Here is a 21,795-nt window from a genome sequence, read left to right as displayed (position 1 = left end):
CCGTATACGTACGGCCCACGTAAACAGACCCCAGGCGCGCAGCCAAATGTCGGTTCCCCGATGTTTCGGCCTGGCCCGCAACTATTCACCGAACCCTCTCAAAGCCCACGCAGGGGTCTCGCAACACCGCAACGATCGCCCAGTTCGCAGACCGCATCGTCTCGCACCGCCAAAGCCTTCTGCCGTCCTCTCCGGCATCGACTCGCACCGACCACCAGCACCGACTCCTCCCAGCCCCAGCCATGGCCGGCGGCGATGGTGAGGCGGCGACCCTACACAAGCATCTCGTCCACGAACACCCTCGTGCGCCTCTCCCGTTGACGTCGTTCCCCTCTCTTCTCCCCTGCAGGCGATCGCCACCGCGGGCCGAAGCGGCACAAGTCCTCGGCGCCGTCGAAGGCGGCCCTGGTGGACGAGAGCGCCGAGTTCGACTACGCCGATGACTTCGACGAGGACGCGCTTGATGGTACCGACCGCGCGCTTGATCCCTCCTAAATCCGCTAACCTTCCCTAAATCTGTGGGGGTTTCTGCTGAACTTCTGATCGCTCGAGGGATTTGGGGGTGGATGCTTTTGTTCTGTTGCAGCGGATAAGGAGGTGAAGAAGAGGGACTTCACGAAGCTCGAGTTGAAGCCGGATCACGCGAGCCGGCCCCTCTGGGCGTGCGCCGACGGCCGCATCTTCCTCGAGACCTTCTCGCCGCTGTACAAGCAGGCATACGATTTCCTTATCGCTATTGCGGAGCCTGTGTGCAGGTCCACTTTAATCACTTCCATACTCGAATACCACAAGCACCTTTAATTCAGAGTGGTCATGATTGCAATCAGGTGGCTCACAATCTGAATTGAAGCTGTTGATTTCTCCATAAAGTTCTGATATAATGAATTAGGGCTGTAGTAAGACGGCCATGCTTTGGATAGGGTTCGTCTGATAAGTCCAGCACACATTGTTAACACAGTAGCTGCATTGAATTAGACTTGCCTTTGGATGTCTTGGACCAGGAGATGAATTTTGAATATTTATTAGACAAGATTTCTTGATTTGCAATTTTGCATTCCATTGAAAACCTGACATAAGAGTCAACATGATGCCATTTGAAGGAATTTGTGTGAAATTTGATGGATACATATGCTGGGAATTGGGAGGGAGAAAAGGAGTTGTGCTTGCTCAATTTAATTAATCATGATTACATGTATCTTTTGGTTTTAAGGCCTCGCTGAGTGTAGCTATGGCATTTCCCATGATTTCTTCTTCTCCCAGAGTTCTGTTGCTTCTTACTTTCTGTTGTGTAATTTGTTTGTGAAGTGGATTTGAAATAAAAAATGTTATGTGGACTATCTAAACTTGACTGGAGTAAGTTGCAATATGTAAGATGTTTATGCTTGTTTCCTGGGAAATAATTATTAGGACTTGCTTAGTTTGGAGGATTGAATGATGTATTAGAAATATCCTGAGCTTGTTACTTCAAAATGCTTGAAACAGCAACGAAGTAAGTTAAATTGTAACTGTATCTGAGCTAGCATGGTTCTCTTAATCTACAATCTAAGATATTGAAACGAATATATGTGTTGAGTGCTAGAAATATATTCAACGAAGGGTTTGCAACTTTTATTTCTGAAAATTCGACCTTATCTTTGTTATGCAGGCCAGAATCTATGCATGAGTACAATCTAACTCCCCATTCATTGTATGCTGCTGTCTCAGTAGGACTTGAGACAACCACTATTATTAGTGTCTTGAGTAAACTCTCTAAGACTAAGTTGCCTCGTGAAATAATTGATTTCATCCATGGATCAACTGCTAACTACGGCAAAGTGAAGCTTGTCTTAAAGAAGAATCGGTATTTCGTCGAGTCTCCATTTCCTGAGGTTGTACCACTTGACCTGTGCATAAAGAATTCTGATTGCTCTATCCTTTTTCTTTGATGAGAGAATTGTGACATCTCTTGTGCAGGTATTGAGTACCCTTCTGAGGGATGAAGTTATATCAAGAGCTAGGATATCTCCTGAGGTATTAATTATTTTGGATTTATTTTTTTCTAGCTGAAATAAATTAGTGTCATGTAGAGCAGAACTTTGCAGTGTGTGGAAATGTGTTCATGTCATCAGGTGTCAATTTATTGGATGTGTAATAGTATTGGAAATTTGAAACCATTGCTGCTAGGAAAAGCTTGTTACCTACCTCATTAGCCTCTGTGAGATAAAAGTTGTTCCCCTGCTAATTTGTCTACTTAAACCATTACAACTATCCATTTAAGTTACTTGTTTGCTTTGCAATATCATATGAATCTATTCCAATTTCTTTCAGGATTCCCTTAGTGCACCTTCATTTACTATTAGCAAAACATCTGGACAAACTAGTGGCCATGAAGACTTGTTGAATGGAATGGAATTGGCTGCTGCAACTGAAGACAAGGAAACACACTCTTTTGAGATTGATCCCTCTCAGGTATTTCTTCACTTCTATTGAAGCTTGAGAACCACTAAAGTTTATTGAGGGACTGATGCTCCGTTCATCTCACACAGGTTGAGAACGTTAAGCAACGGTGCTTGCCAAATGCATTGAACTATCCCATGCTGGAGGAGTATGATTTCAGAAATGATACTGTAAGCTTGCCTTTTCTCAGGGATCAGTTAGTGCATATTATTTTTCTGTTCTTTTTTAGACCAAAAGGATGGGACAAATTGCAAACCACAGTAGTGTTGACGAATGCAAATATTGGGGTTAGCCCACATCAATGGAATGTGAGAGATGTGCATATGCATCGAAGGAAATAAGCCCTTAGTCAACCAAAAGGGTAGGATAAATTTCGAACCACCTTAGCTCTACGTCAAATAATACAAGGGGTGGGATTGACCTGTGTCAATGGAACGTAATAGATGAACATGCACCAATGGAAAACCTTACTCCCTCTGGTCATAGAAAGTTGTTATTTTTGGACATGAGTATGATCCTTGAAACACGACTTTACAACTGATTTTTATTGTAATATGATTTAGAATTGAGTAAAGCTATAATATGTGAGAGTTTTTTTTAAACACAAAGCTGCACATATATTTTCATCGGCTAAGCTAGATGCTCAAGAAGATTGTTGGTTAAAGTTCAAATATGCATTCTGTAATGTCACTTATTTTGTTATTGGAGGTGATATGTATTATTTTCATTCACATTTGCTCTTAAAAGTACATAGCATGGCAATTCTCGTCGATATACGGAACCTCATGTGGTTATATGTGTACAAGAAAAGTGTTTTATCAGGATTTCCGTTGAGAAAATGAGCCTTCAGAACCATAGGAAGTTTTGAATAAAAAAATTATGATTTCTGGCACAATTGTTTGCTATTTCCTTCTGATGTTGAAGTACATTCAACCAGTCAATCTGTAGTTATTCCTACCCAAATAGGTTAAGAGTTTTGTTAGCCATTTACCAGCACGATCTTATGTGTAGCTATTTGTTGCATGTTTAGTGTTGGAACTTAGTTCCATCTCAATTTTAATTGTAGGTAAACCCAGATTTGGACATGGAGCTAAAGCCACAAGCACGGCCTAGGCCATATCAGGAAAAGAGTCTCAGCAAGATGTTTGGAAACGGTAAGTTCATCATGAAAGCAGAAAGCTCATGTAAAATTGAGTTTTGAACAGTTGGTAGGTTAAAGAGCTATAGATGGCCACGAAGCTTGGGCGGAAGAATTTCCCAGTAATTAGCATTGAAAGCCCAGTATTGGTCTTACCTGATTGCACATGTTGATTTGGAACCAGGTCCGAAATGAAAATAAATGTGCCTTTTCTGTGCAATGGGCTCACAATGTCTTGTTTATAAGGTGTCCAGTATTGTTTAATGCTTGTGAATTATGAGCGAAGCTAATGCAAATTTTGGACTGATAGCAAAATAAGTGTTTAGTAAGGATGTAAATCAAATTCTCCTTGCTCTTTTTAGCTAGTGATTTTATTCCCTTGGGTCATTTATTAGTGTCCTTCAATTGTAGAAGTTTTTGGTTTTTGCATTGAGTAAACAGTTCGTGAAACTTGCATGCAGTTAATGCTAGCTTTTCTAATTTGATTTAATTTGTAATTGTGCAGGACGAGCAAGGTCAGGAATTATTGTGCTACCTTGTGGTGCCGGCAAGTCCTTGGTCGGTGTATCTGCAGCCTGCCGTATTAAGAAGAGCTGTCTATGTTTGGCCACAAATGCCGTCTCCGTGGATCAATGGGCATTTCAATTCAAGCTTTGGTCTACCATAAAAGACGACCACATTAGTCGTTTTACATCTGATAACAAGGAGAAATTTAGAGGAATGGCCGGTGTGGTTGTGACTACATATAATATGGTTGCTTTTGGTGGTAAACGGTCTGAAGACTCAGAGAAGATTATTGAAGAAATCCGAAACAGAGAGTGGGGCTTGCTTCTAATGGATGAGGTGGGTTGGTCTATTGTAATCTGATTATTGAGGTCGTTATGCTTCCTTGTCTTAATAAATTACAATGCACAGTCACTTTTGTCTCCTTTACTTGTGTATGTGTTCTCAGGTTCACGTTGTCCCTGCACATATGTTTAGAAAAGTCATCAGCATTACTAAATCTCACTGCAAGCTTGGTCTTACTGGTATGTTTTCCATCATATAATCCTGCATGGTTTCACTGTTTGCTTGTATGATGTATTATAAACTCATTATATTAATATTTTCACAGCTACACTTGTGAGAGAGGACGAACGCATTACTGATTTGAATTTTCTAATTGGACCAAAACTGTATGAGGCGAATTGGTTGGATTTAGTGAAAGGTGGATTTATTGCAAACGTGCAGTGTGCAGAAGTATGGTGTCCCATGACCAAAGAGTTCTTTGCTGAATATCTGAAAAAGGAAAATTCAAAGAAGAAGCAGGTGAGCCTATATTGAAGTTTGTCGTATATTCCTGCGAAGGATTTACATAAAGTTTCTGTCCTTACTGATGGCATGATGAAATTCATGTGTTCCAATTTCCACTATTGCTTTATTTGATTCCCATTGTACCTTTCCCTCTATGCAATAGTCAGCTTGATTAATTTCCTTTAGCTATTCACCTCCAACAGGACATTCTACTCTTATTCCTTTGACATAAGTAAATATATGAATTTATTGATTGGAATTCCGTTTTATTTGATTTCATTGTCGTCTTCCTGGAAGCTATCTTTTGTTTCGAGGATCACATCCTACTACTCTTACATGTCAGGTACTCTATGTCATGAATCCAAACAAGTTCAGGGCTTGTGAGTTCCTGATTCGGTTCCATGAGCAACAACGTGGAGACAAGATAATTGTGTTTGCTGATAATCTATTTGCACTAACTGCTTATGCAATGAAACTCCGAAAGCCGATGATTTATGGTGCCACAAGGTGACTTTACATTTATGCAGATGCTACCTAGTTTCCTCAAGTTTTGCACTTATTTATTTTTGAATCATTCAGCCATGCTGAGAGGACAAGAATTCTCTACCAATTCAAGAACAGTCCCGAAGTGAATACAATTTTCCTTTCAAAGGTGTGCATACTGACCTTATAATCTGAATATGTATTTCAAATCAACGTATTGTCAGCAATGTTGGTGACCGTATGCCATTTCCTGTTAGGTCGGTGATAACTCCATTGATATCCCAGAAGCTAATGTTATCATACAAATATCATCTCATGCTGGTTCGAGGCGTCAAGAAGCTCAGCGTCTGGGACGTATTCTCAGGGCAAAGGTACTCTCGGACCATTTGTTTCATTTTTTAAACAAGCTGATTGTAATTGCTGCACTCGATCCTTTGGCATTCGAAATTCTGTGTGGTTGTTTGTGTTCCTTTTGGCATTCGGAATTATTCTGGACATTTATAATTCATCATGAATACTAACACATTATGGTGAAATGTCTTGCTACCAAAAAAAATTTCGTTGGGGAAATTTCTCACAACTTTCAGCTGCCAATTTAACACGGTAAACTTCAATGTTATAAATATATTTGTTCAAATTTACTGTTATGCTGTGGCAAAGCTTGTAACTGAATTGTCACTGCTGCTGACCTGGTATTTGTAGTTGCACATAGGTGTTCGTATATTTGAACAATATCCTATGTACCAGTGTGGGGCTACCAACCTGCATTTCAGTTTCAGCTTCTAGTTATGAGAGTAATCACTTTGATGGGTCCAATCAGATTGGGAAAAAAGTGATACAGAAATTATTTGGAACACTTGGATCTCAAACTGCAACAGTCCTACTATAATGAGTATCATGAATTGTATTCTCCTTAAATCTCTTGTAAATTATTGTGCCCTCAGGGTAAGCATCAAGATAGGATGGCTGGGGGAAAAGAAGAATACAATGCTTTTTTCTATTCTCTTGTATCAACCGACACACAGGTTAGTCTCACTGGATTACTTATTTCCTCATTATTTTCCTTTTTTTACTGGAAACACCAGCATTTATAGACTCCCTCCGTTCTCTTTTATTTGATGTTGCTTAGCTCAAGTTTGAGCTAACCAGCATCATATAAAACAGAACAGAGGGAGTATGTTATGACAGCCCTGTAAATTATCTTTAGTATATCAGAATGACATTTTTTTTTCGCCGATGCAGGAGATGTACTACTCAACAAAAAGGCAGCAGTTTCTTATTGACCAAGGATATAGCTTCAAGGTATGGCTTGTGGAGCATTCTTAAGTTGAAAGCATTAAACTGTGTTGCTCGATTCTTCCTCAGAGTACGTGCAGCTGCACGCACCTGCCGAGATTGTTCCTTTGGCACTTTTGAGTGACGAAATATTGCACTTGCCAGGTTATTACTAGTTTGCCACCACTTGAAGAAGGACCTAATCTGAGCTTTTACACGCTTGATGAACAGCTTGAGCTTTTGGGCAAGGTGGGCATTTCTGTACCCATTGGTCGTAGTTCCCTTGTTGGTTGTTACTGACCGTGTGCTGGTGCCCCATTCACCACTACCAACAGGTGCTGAACGCAGGGGATGACATGATTGGTGTTGAGCACTTGGAAGAGGATTCTGATGGCAAGGCTCTTCTGAGAGCACGGCGCTCTGCCGGATCGATGAGCGCCTTTTCGGGAGCCGGTGGAAGGGTCTACATGGAGTACAGGTGCCGCCTCTGTCCACTTTTCCTCTGTATTTTTATTCTATGCCATATTCATCCTCTTCTTTAACTGGATGCAAATCGCCTGTGACCTGTTCTTCCAGCACTGGGAAGGGGAAGGGTGCTCCGAAGAAACCCAAGGACCCATCAAAGAGGCATCATCTGTTTAAGAAACGCTACCAGTAGGAGGCCAGAAAAGCTGTGCAGCCTGTTATGCTTTGCTGAAAATGATGTGGTTCACGAGAACCTTCTTGTTTGGCATGAAATGCCGTCGTTTTGACACAGAAGCCAGGTTATGCAAAGCTGTTACTTTCTGTTAGAACAATCTTACTAGCAATTGCCCTTGGTTTGAGCAAGGTTACTAGCTTTTATAGCGCAGAACAATTTTGGTCTCTGGCTTACACATGCTACTCTATTCGCATATCGGGCGACCTTTGGTTTAAGTCTTCATGAAATGTAAATATTGTTGTAGGCTTGTACGCATGTATAAGCACGCTAAAGCAGCAACGTGTCATCGGCGATACTGAGCAAGCTGGCTCCTGCCTTTGTATTTGAACTTCGAAGAAAATGCAGCTTTGATAATCCTGTGTATTATGCAGAATTATCAATGGCTTTCGACGTCTTGAAATTATTGTCCATGACCGAGCATTGTAATGTTTGTTCAGTTTTCGTAATGCGACTTTTCTAATATGTTTAGCATCCTAAGAGAGACATCTGCGTAGTGACTCTTCCATTGCTCAGCATACGGGATACGACATGTTTTAAAGTAGATATGACGCCTGCCATGTGCTAAATCTTCTAAACCTTCTCGAAATAGACATGTACCAAAACTACTGCAGCCCCCGTCAAATCCATCGCTATCTCTTACTGGAATGACTTTATATCAGATACTCAACCGATTATAGATGACAATTACTTTTCTAACAACTAGGGTAGTAGTACAAACTATAATATAACTTTGATGTCTAAAAAACTATAATTTAACGAAATCTATTTTTCAAGACAAAACATACTTGTATACTGATACATTTTTGAATCAAAATATTTTGGGAGTTCTCGATAGCTAAAGTTTAGAAGTTTGACTCAAGTCTTGTCAAAACGTAAGCTTATTTAACAGATATATGTGCGTTCTGCATACGGAGTATGTTGTACTTGTAACTACCCAAAACAAAAAAAAATCCAAAGAAGAAAAACTGCAGACGAGCACGAGCCTCCCATCCAAATTTGCGACCCGTCGTCTGGTGCCGTCGCAAGCACGAGGCTGTGAGCGAGCCAGCCAAGGCGCTCATCGATTTCCCCTCACTCCAGCCAGCCGCCCAAAAAGCCAGGCGCAAATCGCAACCTCGCCTCCTGTCCCCTCCCCGGCTCCTCGTTCCGCTCTCGCCGCCCGCCTCCCGGCCGCGATCGAGGCGGCGCCAATAACTGAGGGCGGGCCGCTCCTCTCTCCACCGAGCCCCCAGGCGCCTCCGCCCCGAATCTCCCCCGCACCCCGGTTGGCCCCGCGATGGATTTGGATCTGTGGATCTCCAAAGTCAAGGAGGGCCAGCACCTCGCCGAGCACGAGCTCCAGTCCCTATGCGAATACGTGAGTTTTCTACCCTCCGGCTCGCTCGTTCCGCGCCTAGGGTTTTTCTCGCCGCGTTGCTCGCTTGGGCGGCTGCACGCGCTGGGGTGTTAGGGTTCGTAGTGGGTGGAGGTAGATGCGGGGAAAGGGTTGCCTTTGCTGAGTATACTGGTTGCGTCTGTGTAACTGATATTGGTTTTGCTGGATGTCCAGGTGAAGGAGATCCTTATCGAAGAGTCGAACGTTCAGCCGGTGAACAGCCCCGTGACGGTGTGTGGTGACATCCATGGGCAGTTTCATGACCTGATGAAGCTATTCGCGACCGGTGGCCACGTTCCAGAGACGAACTATATTTTCATGGTGCAGATTGTGGAGATTTTTTTTCTTTCTGTTACTCCTGTGAGCAGTGATAATGTATTCGCCATTATCATGATTATATTTTCCTCAATCGAGCTGTGGTTCATTCGCAGGGTGATTTTGTGGACCGTGGCTTCAATAGTCTGGAGGTTTTCACCATTCTCTTGCTACTAAAAGCAAGGTATTTAGTTAGCTTCCTGTTTGGTGATAGTTGATTGCTTGCTTGATTTTGGCAATCAAAGTTTCTGCTGCCTAGCTTCTCCTGTAGCAGCTGCTTCACTATTTCGCTTTGTTAGTATAATAGAACCTCACTAGTTCAGACTTCAGACCAATGGTCCAATTCATGTCATAATTTTGTAGTATAACATAACCTCATTTTCTTACTAAAGATACATGGTTTGTTTACTAGACAGAATTAGCCTATTGGCTTATATTGCTGATTGACTATGTCATATCCTGATGCATCTTCATGGCTCCCTTTTTCAAACTATTTTTCCTGAATTCTTGGATACTCTATGGATCAATTTAGCTTTTAGTTTGCCATGCAGTTAAAAACTTAAAATAATGTATGTGGTCTGAGCAATACAAATGATATCCTGGAGTTGATCTAAACAGGTTTAACCATGCATTGCACTGTGTACCAACATATGTGGTAATGGAATGATGAGTTTTCTGTGTTTGAACACAAACAATTTCTTCCCAACTTTTGGCAGCTGGAAGTGCAAATGTGAAAAAGAAGCATCCATTCTCACCATATATTTTTCCTAATGAACTAACACAGTAATGAAATAGCATTGCTTCTTGTAGTCTTCATTGTCCTATTTTCACTTCAGTTCCCAGTTAGAATTTTTCCAAGAATCATCAGCATCTATGGCTAACTCTTGTTGCTGAATTTTCCAACTGGCATTAGGTATCCAGCTCACATAACCCTTCTGCGTGGAAACCATGAAAGTAGGCAGCTGACACAGGTATGTCCTCGTACGGAAAAACTGATAATTCTATACATAGGCCATTTTTGCTGCAAATAAATGTCCGCACATGGTGCCTCTTAGATCGTTTTTGGTCTTATTCAATCTGTGCGAAGGTTATATTTTATATCATCATATATGGTTATATGTTTTAGCTTTAAAATACATCGCATGATTGTATCCATACTGTACCACAAATACCTGATACAAATGACATGCTAACTTAGCACTTATATTATATGCAGGCATACTAATAATACTGTGACTTATCTTTAGGTGTATGGTTTCTATGATGAGTGCCAGAGGAAGTATGGTAATGCCAATGCATGGCGGTACTGCACTGATGTTTTTGATTACCTTACACTTTCAGCGATCATTAATGGCCAAGTAAGTTCCTTTGGGCAAAGAATTTGCAGGTTGTCAAATCATGTTATTTGGGCCAAGCCATACTTAAATTATATGCTGAATTCAGGTCCTCTGTGTTCATGGTGGTCTTTCTCCTGATGTACGCACAATTGATCAGGTTCGTGGCTTTTCTTCTTTATAATTGCCGGTCAATATAGATGTTTATGAAGTCTTGCTCAAGTGTGATCCTTCCCATTTTATAGGATTCCAAACTTCCTGTCTTGTAGGTATGTCATTCTTAGTGAAAATATAGAAAGTAGAAATATATTTCACTTGGTCTATAAAAGGACAGTAGAAATATAGGATGCCAAATTTCCTGTTTGATTCTAAATGTTTGCGATATAATCTCCTTTAGTAGTAAGAATGATTGTCATCTATGAGCCATTGGAAAGTAACTGGTCCTTAGCACTGTTGACTCATTTTGTCTAGAATAGTAGAGTACATGATTCTGGGGTTGATTTGGTGCTTAGCTTAGCTGACCAATTTTCTGAAGAATAGTAGGGTACATGATTCTGGGGTTGATTTTCCTTATTAATAAATGTTTCAATGAGATTAAATGTTTGATTATCTTTTCTCACCAGATAAGAACAATTGATCGCAATTGTGAAATTCCCCATGAAGGTCCTTTCTGCGATCTTATGTGGAGTGACCCTGAAGAGATAGAGACATGGGCTGTTAGTCCCCGTGGAGCAGGCTGGCTGTTCGGATCACGAGTCACAGCAGAGGTGTGCATACAATCTTGTTATTTTATTATTCTGAATTGCCTTTTTTTATGCACTCCTAATAATTTAACCTTTTGCTATACAGTTCAACTTTGTTAACGGTATTGAGCTAGTTTGCCGGGCTCACCAGCTGGTGCAGGAAGGATTAAAGTACATGTTTCAGGAGAAGGGCCTTGTGACTGTGAGTTCTTTATTCACATATTGATTTGCTCTAGATACTGCATACTGCCATACTGGTAGCATCATATTAGTAGTTTGTATTTTTATTTCAGTGTGATCATTTGAATTGTTTGTGATGCTCTTTTTGCTATTTTTCCCCAGGTGTGGTCTGCACCTAATTATTGCTACAGATGTGGCAATGTAGCTTCTATATTAAGCTTCGATGAGAAGATGGTATGTTAGTTCTTTTGTCTAGAAGGATTTTCTTGCAGTCTTTTGCATACCTGATTACTTTTGGGTCAATTCATAACTCAATCTTCACCAGGTTTTATTGTGCATATATACCTGATAATAGTTTCTATATGAGCAACATAAAAGCAAGCAGTGTTTCTGGCGAATATTTTATTATTTCAGATATTTTGCTTTAGTGATGTGGATATACAAGTTAATGTTACAGTACAGCTAAGTGGGGTCACAAGCATCTATCCTTTGTTCGTACCATACCAAGTATGTGTTAGGAAATTTTCTATACTTGCTAGTGATAGGCGGAGGTTGGACCCAAAACAAGGAATAAAGCCAGTGTCTTCCAATAGCAGTAGGGTTTGAGTTGATTGTCAATAGAAATAAGTGAAATGTTGCCTAACCGCATCAACCTTTCTTTTTGAGGAATCAAGACCCTGTGTGTTGTAGTGATTCATCAGCAACAATTCTGCATAGGCGGGTTTGTCTTTGGCTGAGGAAGGGGGGTAGAAGTTGCCATGGAAAAGCAAATTCTCTTCATTTTTTGTCATTTAGTACCAGAAGACCTCTGATTCTTTTTTGCATCATCACATCTGATTGCACCGAGTTTTGCATCACCTTGTGTTAATGTATCTCATTTATGACTGTACGGTGGCTGGCATGTTACCTCCCAAGTGCGCTTTTCCTACACAAAACAGTGTCATGATATGTATAGCTGATGCTGATCTATTCTATACTTCTCTGTTTCCAGGAAAGAGATGTCAAGTTCTTCACAGAGACAGAGGAGAACAACCAGATGCGAGGCCCAAGGACCGCAGTCCCATATTTCCTCTGACTTCAATTGTACAATTTTAGAAGTCAAATGTTTTAATCTGTAAGGGCTAAAGATCAACCAGAGGTTGTTTATTGTTGTAGGTTCAGATCATAGTGCAATCTGATGCATTTGATTTCTCTATTTTCTTTGACCACATGTACAATAGACCATCGGGAGTGCCATATGTTCCTGTATTCCTTCAGTGACGCTGTCAAGTTTTGTTTCTAATTTATTTCACGTGCTATTTATCATCTTGGTCTCGTGGACATCGCATCGCTGTGCAGCAGAGAAGTTTCTGTTGGGTTATTTATTTTTGTTTCTGATGTGAGATTTTCCTTTTAGTCTGCACTCACGTAGTAAGATATTTTCTTGTAAACGTCTCGTGCACGCACTTCCTCGCATATATTCTTGGTTTCTTCTACATGCTGAATGGTTCCAGGTTTTGTTCTGTTATGCAGTTTGATTCTGCATGATTGACCACTACTAGTAGCAGTTCACTGAATTCAGTCCACGTCCATGGTGCCCGAGCCGAATTCATGACTCGGTTACGCATGAAAATAACAGCCGCAACGTTTTAAGCGCAGCATCTAGCATGCATACAAAGTTACCAACTACCAAGCACCTGCTCGACACCGGCCAGTGGCCAGTGACCAAGCAGAAGCACTGCGCGCGGCAGAGGCCACGAGAAGATGCCTGCGGCGCGCGGCGGGGGTTACGAGCTCACGGCGTGTCGCCCACCTGCCCGCTCCTCCAACGGAGCGGAGACGGCATGCCCTCCGCTGCCGGTCTCCTCCCTCGCCCGCCCTCCGGAGCCACCGAATCTCTCACCTCCCTAACCGCACGCGACGCACAACGTGGCAGTGGATCACGGTCCGGTGGAATCTTCACAATCTAACTTAGCGTTTACATATTTTTAACTTAAAATATATAAAATTAGAATCCAATTCTTTTAGAGCTCGATTCTTATATTATCTAAGCTAAATCTTTTAAGGTACTCAACCACCCTGGGCGCCGCTGGGGGTTGCCACCGGGCCGCGTCATCGGCGCCCAATAGCGACCGCCGGGTTGCGTCGCACTCCGACCTCCGCCCCCTTTCTTTCCGCTGCTAGGTAGATGTAGATGTACCCGTGAATGATTCGCTGCCCGCCCACCCGGGCAGCCTTTGGGTTTGGGCGGCGCCGTGCCAGCGCCGTTGCCGGCGTGCCGCGGCCTCAGATGAGATGCTCGTCGGCCTCACGTGCACGGGGACGGGGGAACCCGCCGGGCAGCCGGAACGGGGCTCCCCGCCTCGGCCTCGCTTAAACAAAGCCCCGACGTGCGTGTCCGGTGTCAGGTCGTGGCGTGCGCTCGACCGCTCGTGCGTCCGCGCGGCAAGACTCGCTGGGGCCCACGGCAGGTCAAACAACAGCAGACTGCTAAATCAGGGCATCTTTCGGCAGGCTGAGGCTGGTGGTTCCTGGCCCTTTTCCCAGTAATCTGATGATCATTCAGGTGGGGGCGGCGATACGAAATTAATTTACCAAGTACTTTTCATCCAGCCTTTGCTCCCACTTCATTTAATATACTCGCAGTGGTCTTTCGTCTGTAAACGGATCAAAACTCGCTTGAATGCACGTATGGTTTTTTTTTTTGACGCAAATGAATGCGCCATACATATGTTTGACCGGCAACTGATCGACGGTTCACCTGTCCACTTCCCAACAGCAGCAGTACTCAACCTATCCAAGGGCGAAATTAATCCTTCGTTTTTTCCTTTTCTTTTCTTTTGCAGAATGATGGATGGGAGATGCAAATGGTAAATGTAGCTCTTGAATGATCGGACCATGTACAGAGAAAAAAAGAGAGACTGAGAGAGAACACTGCACTTGGGCACTTTGCCATGGCCTTGTAAGATCGGCGTGATATCAACTTTTTTTTTTTCCTTTTTCTGGATGAGCTAATTAGCTAAACGGAGCCGAGGAGGAGCAAATGTAAACAGCACCAGATCCTACTTGGCAGATCCTCTGGTTGTGGTTACAACAAAATTGCAGAGGAAAAAAAATCGGGGAAATGTCAGTAACTGACTAACTTGACGCTAATAATCTCCTCCGATCCCGAGGCGGCGGCGCGCCGGCGCCGGAGGCGGCTGCTGCTAGGTCGTCCGGCCGCCGCGACCGCGCGGCGAGCGCGACCGAGCCGGGGCCTGGCCCTCCTCCCGCCCCATTGCCCGCCTGCGGGCGCCGGCGCCGCCCTGCAGGAACTCCCCGACCTCGGCGTCCGAGAAGGACGACGAGCCCCCCGGCGCGAGCCGCCGCCGGGGCCGCCGCCTCCACCGCCCGCAGCACCGCCGCGCGACGCGGAGCGGCGCGCGCGCCACGCAGCAGAGCACGGCCACGGGCAGGCACGCGCAGAGCACGCAGCACGCCGCCGCGCACTCCGCCGCCGCCGCGCCGCTCCCGGTGGGGTCCGCGGGCGGCGCCGCCGGGGACGCGCCGGGCCTGGGCCCGCGCGCGCCGCCTCCCGGCCGCTTCTTCGCGGCCTCGGCGGGCGCCTTCTTCCTGCGCGCGTCCATGCTGCCCCCCTCCTCCTCCTCCTCCTCCTCGCTTGCTCGCTCCTCCCTTCCCGACTCCCCGTGGCTTTGCTTTGGCTTCCGGCGCGGGCGATCCGCGAGCGAGGCGTGGGGGTCGTGGGAGAGAGGGGCTCTTTCTCTCTCTGTTGCTCTGCTGCCTGTTGCTTCCTTTTTAATTTAGGAACGCCTCCCGTGTAGGCCAGGCTTCCTGGCGTATCACAAGATATAAATTTCCGGTTAAAAGAAAAGGATGGATTAAAATTTGATTGGAATTAGCCACTTGGAACCGCGGGTATGCTCGATCCCCGGCCTTTTTAATTGCGAGCCGAAAGCTCGTTAAGTGAGACTGGACGACTGGATAGACAGCCAAGTCAGCCAAAGCAGTCGCACTCTGAAGAATCTCGCTCCGTGCTAACGGTAGCATAGCATTTTTTTTTCCTGTTGCCAGGAAAATGGTAGCATAGCATTGCTTTGCTAGTATATTTCGTGGGGCAGAAAAGGAACAACGGCACAAGCATAATCCCAGCGGCAGGATAGTATTGTCCGGTCAAAACGTGGTCGTCTTCCAGCCAGGTCGTTACAAGTGTACCAAGGCGTACTCAAAACGGTTCGATGCGGTTCAATTACTGCGCACGGTGGTGGCCGCCGGGGAGTGCACTACACGCGCTACACGGGCGCGTGCGCATCCGGGCCCGCACGACGGCGCAAGGATGTTCGGCCGCTGCTGTCGACGGCGGCGGTGGCGACGTTGCTGCACTAGACAAGGTAGGCCGGCGGCCAGCGGCTTGCTTTATCAGGCGTCACCGTCACATGGTATCTTCAGCTCAGGCCTCAGGGAGGGGACCCCGCCGCCTTTCTTTGCAGCTAAAGGCTAGCGGTCTTACGACAAAAACCTGGCAACTTGGCCTGCTTGCTCTGATCCTCACGGGAAAGATGAAAACAACCTAGTCATATGCGGCTGTTATCCAGATTCGAGAGCCAAGAATCACCGGAATCAAATCTTGTTAAACAAAAAAAAAGCGAGAAGTGCACCGCAAAAAGGAAAATCTCGAATTTTATTTGGATGCCTTTATATTAATATATAGTACGTAAGTATACAAGTACTAGGTAACGTAGCCGTGGTGAGATCAGTGCGACGCGCCGGTCTGGCCCGCTGGGTTGTATCTTCTTGGAGAACGCTACGATGTCCTGCATGGCGGGGGACGCGCCCCGGATGGCGTCGGCCGCAGCGAAGCTCTCCGCCCAACGTTCTGTCACAGCCTTATCTAGCCGACGCCTTTTTCCATCGCACGCCATTTTCATTTCGCACGCCTCCGCTCCTCCTTCCTCCTCCCCCAACGTGAAATCCCACTGCTAGCCTATACGATCGCCGGAGCAAGCGAGAAGGGCGGCGGTGGCAAACACCAGCGGCTGCGCAAGCGAGGCAACCGCCGGAGCGGCGAAAAAGGTGGCGGCGGTGAACACCAGCGGCTACGCAAGTGAGGCAGAGAAGCAAGGAACGTCGCACACTCGCTCTTGACGCGTCCCATCGACTAAGCGGCCACCGGTGGCTGCTCAAGCGAGGCAAAGAAGAGGGGTGCATCGCGCACCCGCGCTCAGCATACGACTCTCAGCGACTGCACGACGCTCTTGCCCCAACAACCGCTCCGCGTGAGGCTAGCGGATTCGCTTAAAAGATACTGGCGATTCGCGTCACAGGAGCCCAGCCCGTGATGGGAGCATGGTTATTTCGGAATAGCATATTGATCTATTTTGAGAGGACATCAATTCATGTGAGCAACAACCCAATTAGCAGCGAAGCATGTCGATTCAAGCAGGGAAGCTCGATCTAGCAGGGAGGAGGGACGTTGTTGATTTAGGGATTAGAGTATTTTAATCTCATCATCCATTATGTTCCTATCTGTACGCGTCCGCTAGATGTTGCAACCTCTATATGTTATTGTTTCAGTAGCATTTTTTGTTTGTTGCGTCTGCTAGTTCTGGTGGTGGCGTCCATGTGGTTGAGCTTTTCCATGGAGACGGATGAATTCGTTCTAAGATAAGGGATACCTCCCTCAGCAGTGACTCCTACCTTCTTCATGATACGCACATGATATTATTGCGCGTGGTCAATCAAATCTACTTATTGGTTTTTTTCCATATCGCAGTAGTTTACATAAAATGTTGCAATAGATGATTTTCGATGTTACATGGCTTATTCGAGATGTTTCATTGCATTGATTTATGATGTTACGTGCATATAGTTTTTCATGTTGCAGTAGCTTACTCAAGATGTTGCAATTGATAATATTCGAGTTACATGGCATATTCAAGATGCTTTGTTGCTTCAAGTTTCTACGTTGCAAGCATTGGATTTTTCATGTCGCATTACCTTGATGGAATAGATGAACTTTTGATATTGTATTGCTTATTCGAGATGTTTAACGCCTTTGATTTTTTATATTGCATGGTTTATTTTAGATGTTGCAGTAGTCATCTTTTGATGTTTCATTTGTCAATACAATCTAGTTGACTTTATTTGCATGGATTCTACCTTGATTTTACAATAAAGCTTTGGGAAAATTGTTGCAATAATTTTAGTATTATGGTATGTTTATTAGATGTTTGAACCAGTGATATATGATACTGTAAGAACTCATTTGCAAGCTGTTGTAGCATACAATTGAGTTGTTACTATGGAATTCTTTTCAACCTAAAATGTTGCATGAAACATTTGTACATGTTGCAGCAGGATTTTTTTCTGCGTACAAAGCTTTGTCCAGAGTTTTTTTATCGCACGCAACAAGAGATGTATGTTGTAGTGGGAATTTCTTAGTTGCCAAACCGTCCGACGCTGGCATCCGGATCGGACGTCGGGATGCTAGTAGTTTCGTTTATAACGTAGTTTCCATATATCAATAGTGGCTTTTAAAAGAAAACAATAGCGGCTTCCTTTGTAGATATAAAAAAAACATTTGTCCAGTTAGTCCCTAGACTCATTTTATCTCCTTAACAAAATTTTCTTCTATCCTATTTGAGTTGTTTTTTTTACTTTGCTTTTTATTTTTGTATGTGATATAACACATCATAAATTATGCTATAAAATTATTTAAAGAATTTCTCGTTCCTATTTTTACAGCTTGATGATTAAGCCAGATGCAGCCAACATATGAAATGCAATTACAAATTTTGGTATACAGCCATTATAATCCTTATAAAGTGTACACTCATTTTATTACCTCATAATTTTTTTATTTTTTCACCTTCAAGTTTTACCCCTTATAGAATACAAATTGTTTTGCCTTCAAAACAATAATGGCTTAATCTGGCTTAACAACTGAGCTAGATGCGAGCATCATAATCCCTATAGAATATCTAGTTGTTTTACCCCTTACATATATATCTTTAAGAAAATTCACTTCAAGTTGATTTTTCGATTGACATTTTGTAGAGTGATACAAGACATCATAAACTATGTTAGAAAATTATTTAAGGATTTTTCATTCTTAATTTTGTATTTTTTATATCTTGGCAATAAAAGTATATTATTTTTTTTCAGTATAGGTTATGATCTCAGATATCACGGTTCATAGAATCCTAAACTTAATACCGTTTGTAAAGGGAAAATAAGAAAAATACAGATTTTATTTGGTTTTCCATTGGACCAACTTATTTCTGGAACTTCTCTTTTTCTCGAAAAAAAAGTACAGGTAGCACTATTTTAATTTAGGTCATTCAACAGTAAGTATCGCACAGCAGATACTTGTCACAGTACAATCGCATCGACAAAACAGTAAGGAATCAGCTATAGCCAGCTGGCGCAGCAGGTGAAGCCAATTTAGCCAGAAACCCCTTGTAGTGCTCCAAGAGCCTCTCGAATTCCGGCATCGCGTCCTTGACGGCGTCGACGGCCAGGAACCGCTCCGCCCACGCCGCCAAGCCCGGGAACCTGGCCCCGTCCAGAAGTTTGGTGCCGGACACCTCGTCCACCACCTGAATCCACACCAGGAAGCTCCCCAGCGCAACGTCAGCGAGCCCGACGGCGTCGCCGCCGAAGAAGGCCTTCCCCTCGGAGCACTCCATGAACGCCTGCTCCAGCGTCTCCACCCGGGGGACGACGCTCCTGAACGCCTCTGCTCTCTGGCTATCGGTCGTCGACCTGAACAGTTCCCTCCACGCCCGGAAAAACTGCAAGCTCATCACACGGAACGGAATCATTCAGTCGAGTAGCCAGATTCTCAGCGGGAGAAACAAGATTAGCATCGGCACACCAATGTATCACGGATACCTTGTCGTCGATGAAGGCCGCCCAGAAGCGGGCCGTGGCGCGGTCACGGGCGTCGCCAGGGAGGAGAGGCGGCCCGGTCCCCGCCCAAGCCTCGTCGACGTACTGCACGACGACGAGCGACTCGCACACCGGGCGGCCGCCGTGGACGAGGACGGGCACCTTCTTGTGCGCTGGGTTGGATTTCAGGAGGAGGTCGCTCTTGCTGAAGAGGTCCTCCTCGAGGTACTCGTAGCGGAGCCCCTTCAGCCCCAGGGCCACCTTGGCGCGGATCACGTACGGGCTGTACCACGAGCCCAAAAGCTGCAGCTCGCCGCCGGCTGCCATCGCCGTCGTGCTCGTGCCGAGGCTTGCGCGATGTTGTCTGGAACTCTGGATCGATCTGCGCTGAGGGAAGGGAGGAACGAGCGTATATTTAAGTGAGCTGAGTTGACTAGTCAACTTGGATTTGTTGACCGGTGACGGTGAGGCGGTGTTGCCTCCGTGTCACTGCAAATTGGAGATTTTCGTCAGCAGCGCTGTCGTGTGGTGAGGAAAAGGAGGTACAACGTGGAGCGGACAGGTGGCGACTGGCGAGCGAGTGAATGATTGAGATTACCAAGTGGTTGGTGTGCTGCTGACTGTGGACGCGGTTGGGACTAGGCAAGTCAAGCTCAGCTTCAATCAGACTCCAACGATTTCAATGCAGAGTGACGCATTGAACATTTATTTTTCACCATTTCGTAGGTCTCTTATTACACAAAATCACACACCAAATACTTCTCCAAGTACAGGTACTTCATACTTCAAGAACTCAGCAGGTGTTTGGACTTTGAGGTACTGCGTCGAAGTCCAACGTGTCCATCAGTGAGCAGACTGGAGAACCCCAGACAAGCATGCGAACATACACTGTGACACTATGTTCATGTAGATTTGGAAGTAGAACCAGCAGCGGCGATCCACTTAGCCCGAAACCCCTTGTACTGCTCCAAGACCTTCCCGGCGTCCGGCACGACCTCCCTCACGGCGTCCACGGCCAAGAACCGCTCCGCCCACGCCGCCAGGCCGGGGAACCTGGCCCCGTCCAGGAGGTTGGTGCCGGCCACCTCGTTCACCGCCCTGATCCACACCAGGTGGCTCCCGAGCGCGACGTCCACGAGCCCGACGGCGTCGCCGCCGAAGAAGGGCTTCCCCTTGGAGCACTCCGCGAGCGCCCGGTCCAGCGCCTCCACCTTCGGGACGGCGTTCTCGAACGCCGCCGCCCGCTGCTCCTCCGTCAGCGACCTGAACAGCGCCCTGAACGCCGGAAGAAACTGCGAAACAAACAGGGAAGAGAGCTCTGACGATCCCGGTTTCTGACGCGAGGTTGAATCGAAATCCCCAACTGAAAATGGTTGGGTTGGGTGTGGTTTCCTGCTGCGGGCGGCAGCGATGGTGCCGTACCGTGTCGTTGACGTAGGCCGCCCAGAACCGCGCCGTGGCGCGGTCGTAGGGGTCGGACGGGAGGAGCGGTGGGCCGACGCCCGGCCAGGCCTCGTCGGCGTACTCCAGGATGACGAGCGACTCGCACACCGGCCGGCCGCCGTGGAGGAGGACCGGCACCTTCCCGTGCACCGGGTTGGATCTCAGCAGGAGGTCGCTCTTGCTCGCCAGGTCCTCCTCGAGGTACTCGTAGCTCAGGCCCTTGAGCCCCAGCGCCACCCTCACCCGGATCACCCACGGGCTCGACCACGTGCCCAGCAGCCGCAGCTCGCCCCCTGCTCCTGCTGCTGCGGCCACCGCCATCGCAGAGGCTAAGGCTGAGTCCAGAGGCGGGGGAGATATCGTCCCGCCACGTTAGCTCTAATCCTCACTCTCACCCCACTCTCACCTCACCCCTCCAATGCACAGGCCATAGTGCCAGCTCTTACTTCTCTCTTCTCCACGTCAGCTTTTCTTTTTCAAATTTAATTGTTTCAACCTCCACGTTGACCAATAGAAACGCGCCACGTCACTCCCGTCCCACCCCTCTCGCTCGACGCCAGCGCACCGCCTCGCTACCGCCCGCCTACCGCCCCCGCGCGCCTACCAACGTGGGCGAGAGCGGGGCGATAGCGCCTGCTCCCACCCGGCGGTACTGCTACCACCTTCTCTCTCCCTCTCGCCTGCCTCTCGCCTCGCTCTCCCTGAGCTGGGTGACAAGGTCGGGTTGTGTGATTGTGTCAAGGATTCAGGCACGAGCAGGTATATGTACGGGGTCAGGTGACGATCGGTCGGGTGCTCAGTTTGACTAGGAGTAGTGAGCTGGGCGTACGTCCACTGGCTGTTTTGGAAAAGAGGTGCCGCGATTGCGTTAGCACCGTCGTGTGATTGAGGAAAAGAGGCGACATGATGCTCTAGTCACGTCTTTCAAAAAAAAAAGATGCTCTAGTCACTGGCGAAATTACCACGGCCTTCGCGTGTAACGCGCCCATTGCGTAGGTTGCGGACTTGAGAGCGGCGAAGGATAGCACACTTTCTTTTTTGAAAATAACAGGATAGCACACTTTCAGAAGTCAATGCTTCTTCCAATTAGGCTCTCTTTACTGTATGGAACGAAGAAATCGCAACTCGAATGCTTGGGATTGTCAGGCGGGCCAGAGATGGCCCATAGAAGTCTATGCGCGCCAAGGCTCGCAATAACCGGGACGGCCGGCCGT

The 21,795-nt window shown here is 46.0% G+C and overlaps 5 protein-coding genes across 6 annotated transcripts; 2 read left to right on the top strand and 3 right to left on the bottom strand.

The window, feature by feature from the left end:
• Positions 1-123: 123 nt before the first annotated feature.
• On the top strand, positions 124-7,725 carry LOC112894291 (general transcription and DNA repair factor IIH helicase subunit XPB2-like). 2 transcript variants are annotated; one of them, XM_025961947.1, is made up of 19 exons: positions 124-258; positions 350-466; positions 587-755; positions 1,646-1,868; positions 1,954-2,010; positions 2,308-2,448; positions 2,526-2,606; positions 3,503-3,590; positions 4,080-4,417; positions 4,527-4,602; positions 4,689-4,882; positions 5,211-5,374; positions 5,447-5,519; positions 5,608-5,721; positions 6,295-6,375; positions 6,593-6,652; positions 6,791-6,874; positions 6,961-7,103; positions 7,202-7,725. In XM_025961947.1, the coding sequence occupies exons 1-19, from the start codon at positions 243-245 to the stop codon at positions 7,281-7,283; spliced, it is 2,301 nt and encodes a 766-aa protein (XP_025817732.1). In that variant the 5' UTR covers positions 124-242; the 3' UTR covers positions 7,284-7,725. The 2 variants fall into 2 exon arrangements, with proteins under 2 accessions (XP_025817732.1, XP_025817733.1); XM_025961948.1 differs by lacking the exons at positions 124-258; positions 350-466; positions 587-755 and adding an exon at positions 799-827.
• A 735-nt stretch (positions 7,726-8,460) lies between these two features.
• On the top strand, positions 8,461-12,577 carry LOC112894581 (phytochrome-associated serine/threonine-protein phosphatase). Its single transcript, XM_025962334.1, has 10 exons — positions 8,461-8,682; positions 8,875-9,021; positions 9,132-9,199; positions 9,929-9,986; positions 10,263-10,373; positions 10,459-10,509; positions 10,973-11,116; positions 11,199-11,294; positions 11,435-11,506; positions 12,264-12,577. The coding sequence occupies exons 1-10, from the start codon at positions 8,602-8,604 to the stop codon at positions 12,345-12,347; spliced, it is 912 nt and encodes a 303-aa protein (XP_025818119.1). The 5' UTR covers positions 8,461-8,601; the 3' UTR covers positions 12,348-12,577.
• A 1,542-nt stretch (positions 12,578-14,119) lies between these two features.
• LOC112895210 (OTU domain-containing protein 7A-like) lies at positions 14,120-15,119 on the bottom strand. Its single transcript, XM_025963140.1, has one exon. It carries the CDS (start codon positions 14,875-14,877, stop codon positions 14,458-14,460), a length of 420 nt encoding a protein of 139 aa, XP_025818925.1. The 5' UTR covers positions 14,878-15,119; the 3' UTR covers positions 14,120-14,457.
• A 3,393-nt stretch (positions 15,120-18,512) lies between these two features.
• On the bottom strand, positions 18,513-19,536 carry LOC112895540 (probable glutathione S-transferase GSTU6). The gene is made up of 2 exons (XM_025963505.1): positions 19,142-19,536; positions 18,513-19,041 (listed from the first exon to the last, which is right to left on the bottom strand). Exons 1-2 carry the CDS (start codon positions 19,463-19,465, stop codon positions 18,655-18,657), a joined length of 711 nt encoding a protein of 236 aa, XP_025819290.1. The 5' UTR covers positions 19,466-19,536; the 3' UTR covers positions 18,513-18,654.
• Positions 19,537-19,801: 265 nt separating this feature from the next.
• LOC112895539 (probable glutathione S-transferase GSTU6) lies at positions 19,802-21,268 on the bottom strand. The gene is made up of 2 exons (XM_025963504.1): positions 20,561-21,268; positions 19,802-20,430 (listed from the first exon to the last, which is right to left on the bottom strand). The coding sequence occupies exons 1-2, from the start codon at positions 20,900-20,902 to the stop codon at positions 20,041-20,043; spliced, it is 732 nt and encodes a 243-aa protein (XP_025819289.1). The 5' UTR covers positions 20,903-21,268; the 3' UTR covers positions 19,802-20,040.
• Positions 21,269-21,795: the final 527 nt, after the last annotated feature.

The sequence above is a fragment of the Panicum hallii genome, chromosome 5 (genome assembly GCF_002211085.1).
Source record: "Panicum hallii strain FIL2 chromosome 5, PHallii_v3.1, whole genome shotgun sequence".
NCBI classification, from domain to species: Eukaryota; Viridiplantae; Streptophyta; class Magnoliopsida; order Poales; family Poaceae; genus Panicum; species Panicum hallii.
Note: the sequence above shows the minus strand (reverse complement) of the source record. Positions and strands in the feature narration are given on the sequence as shown.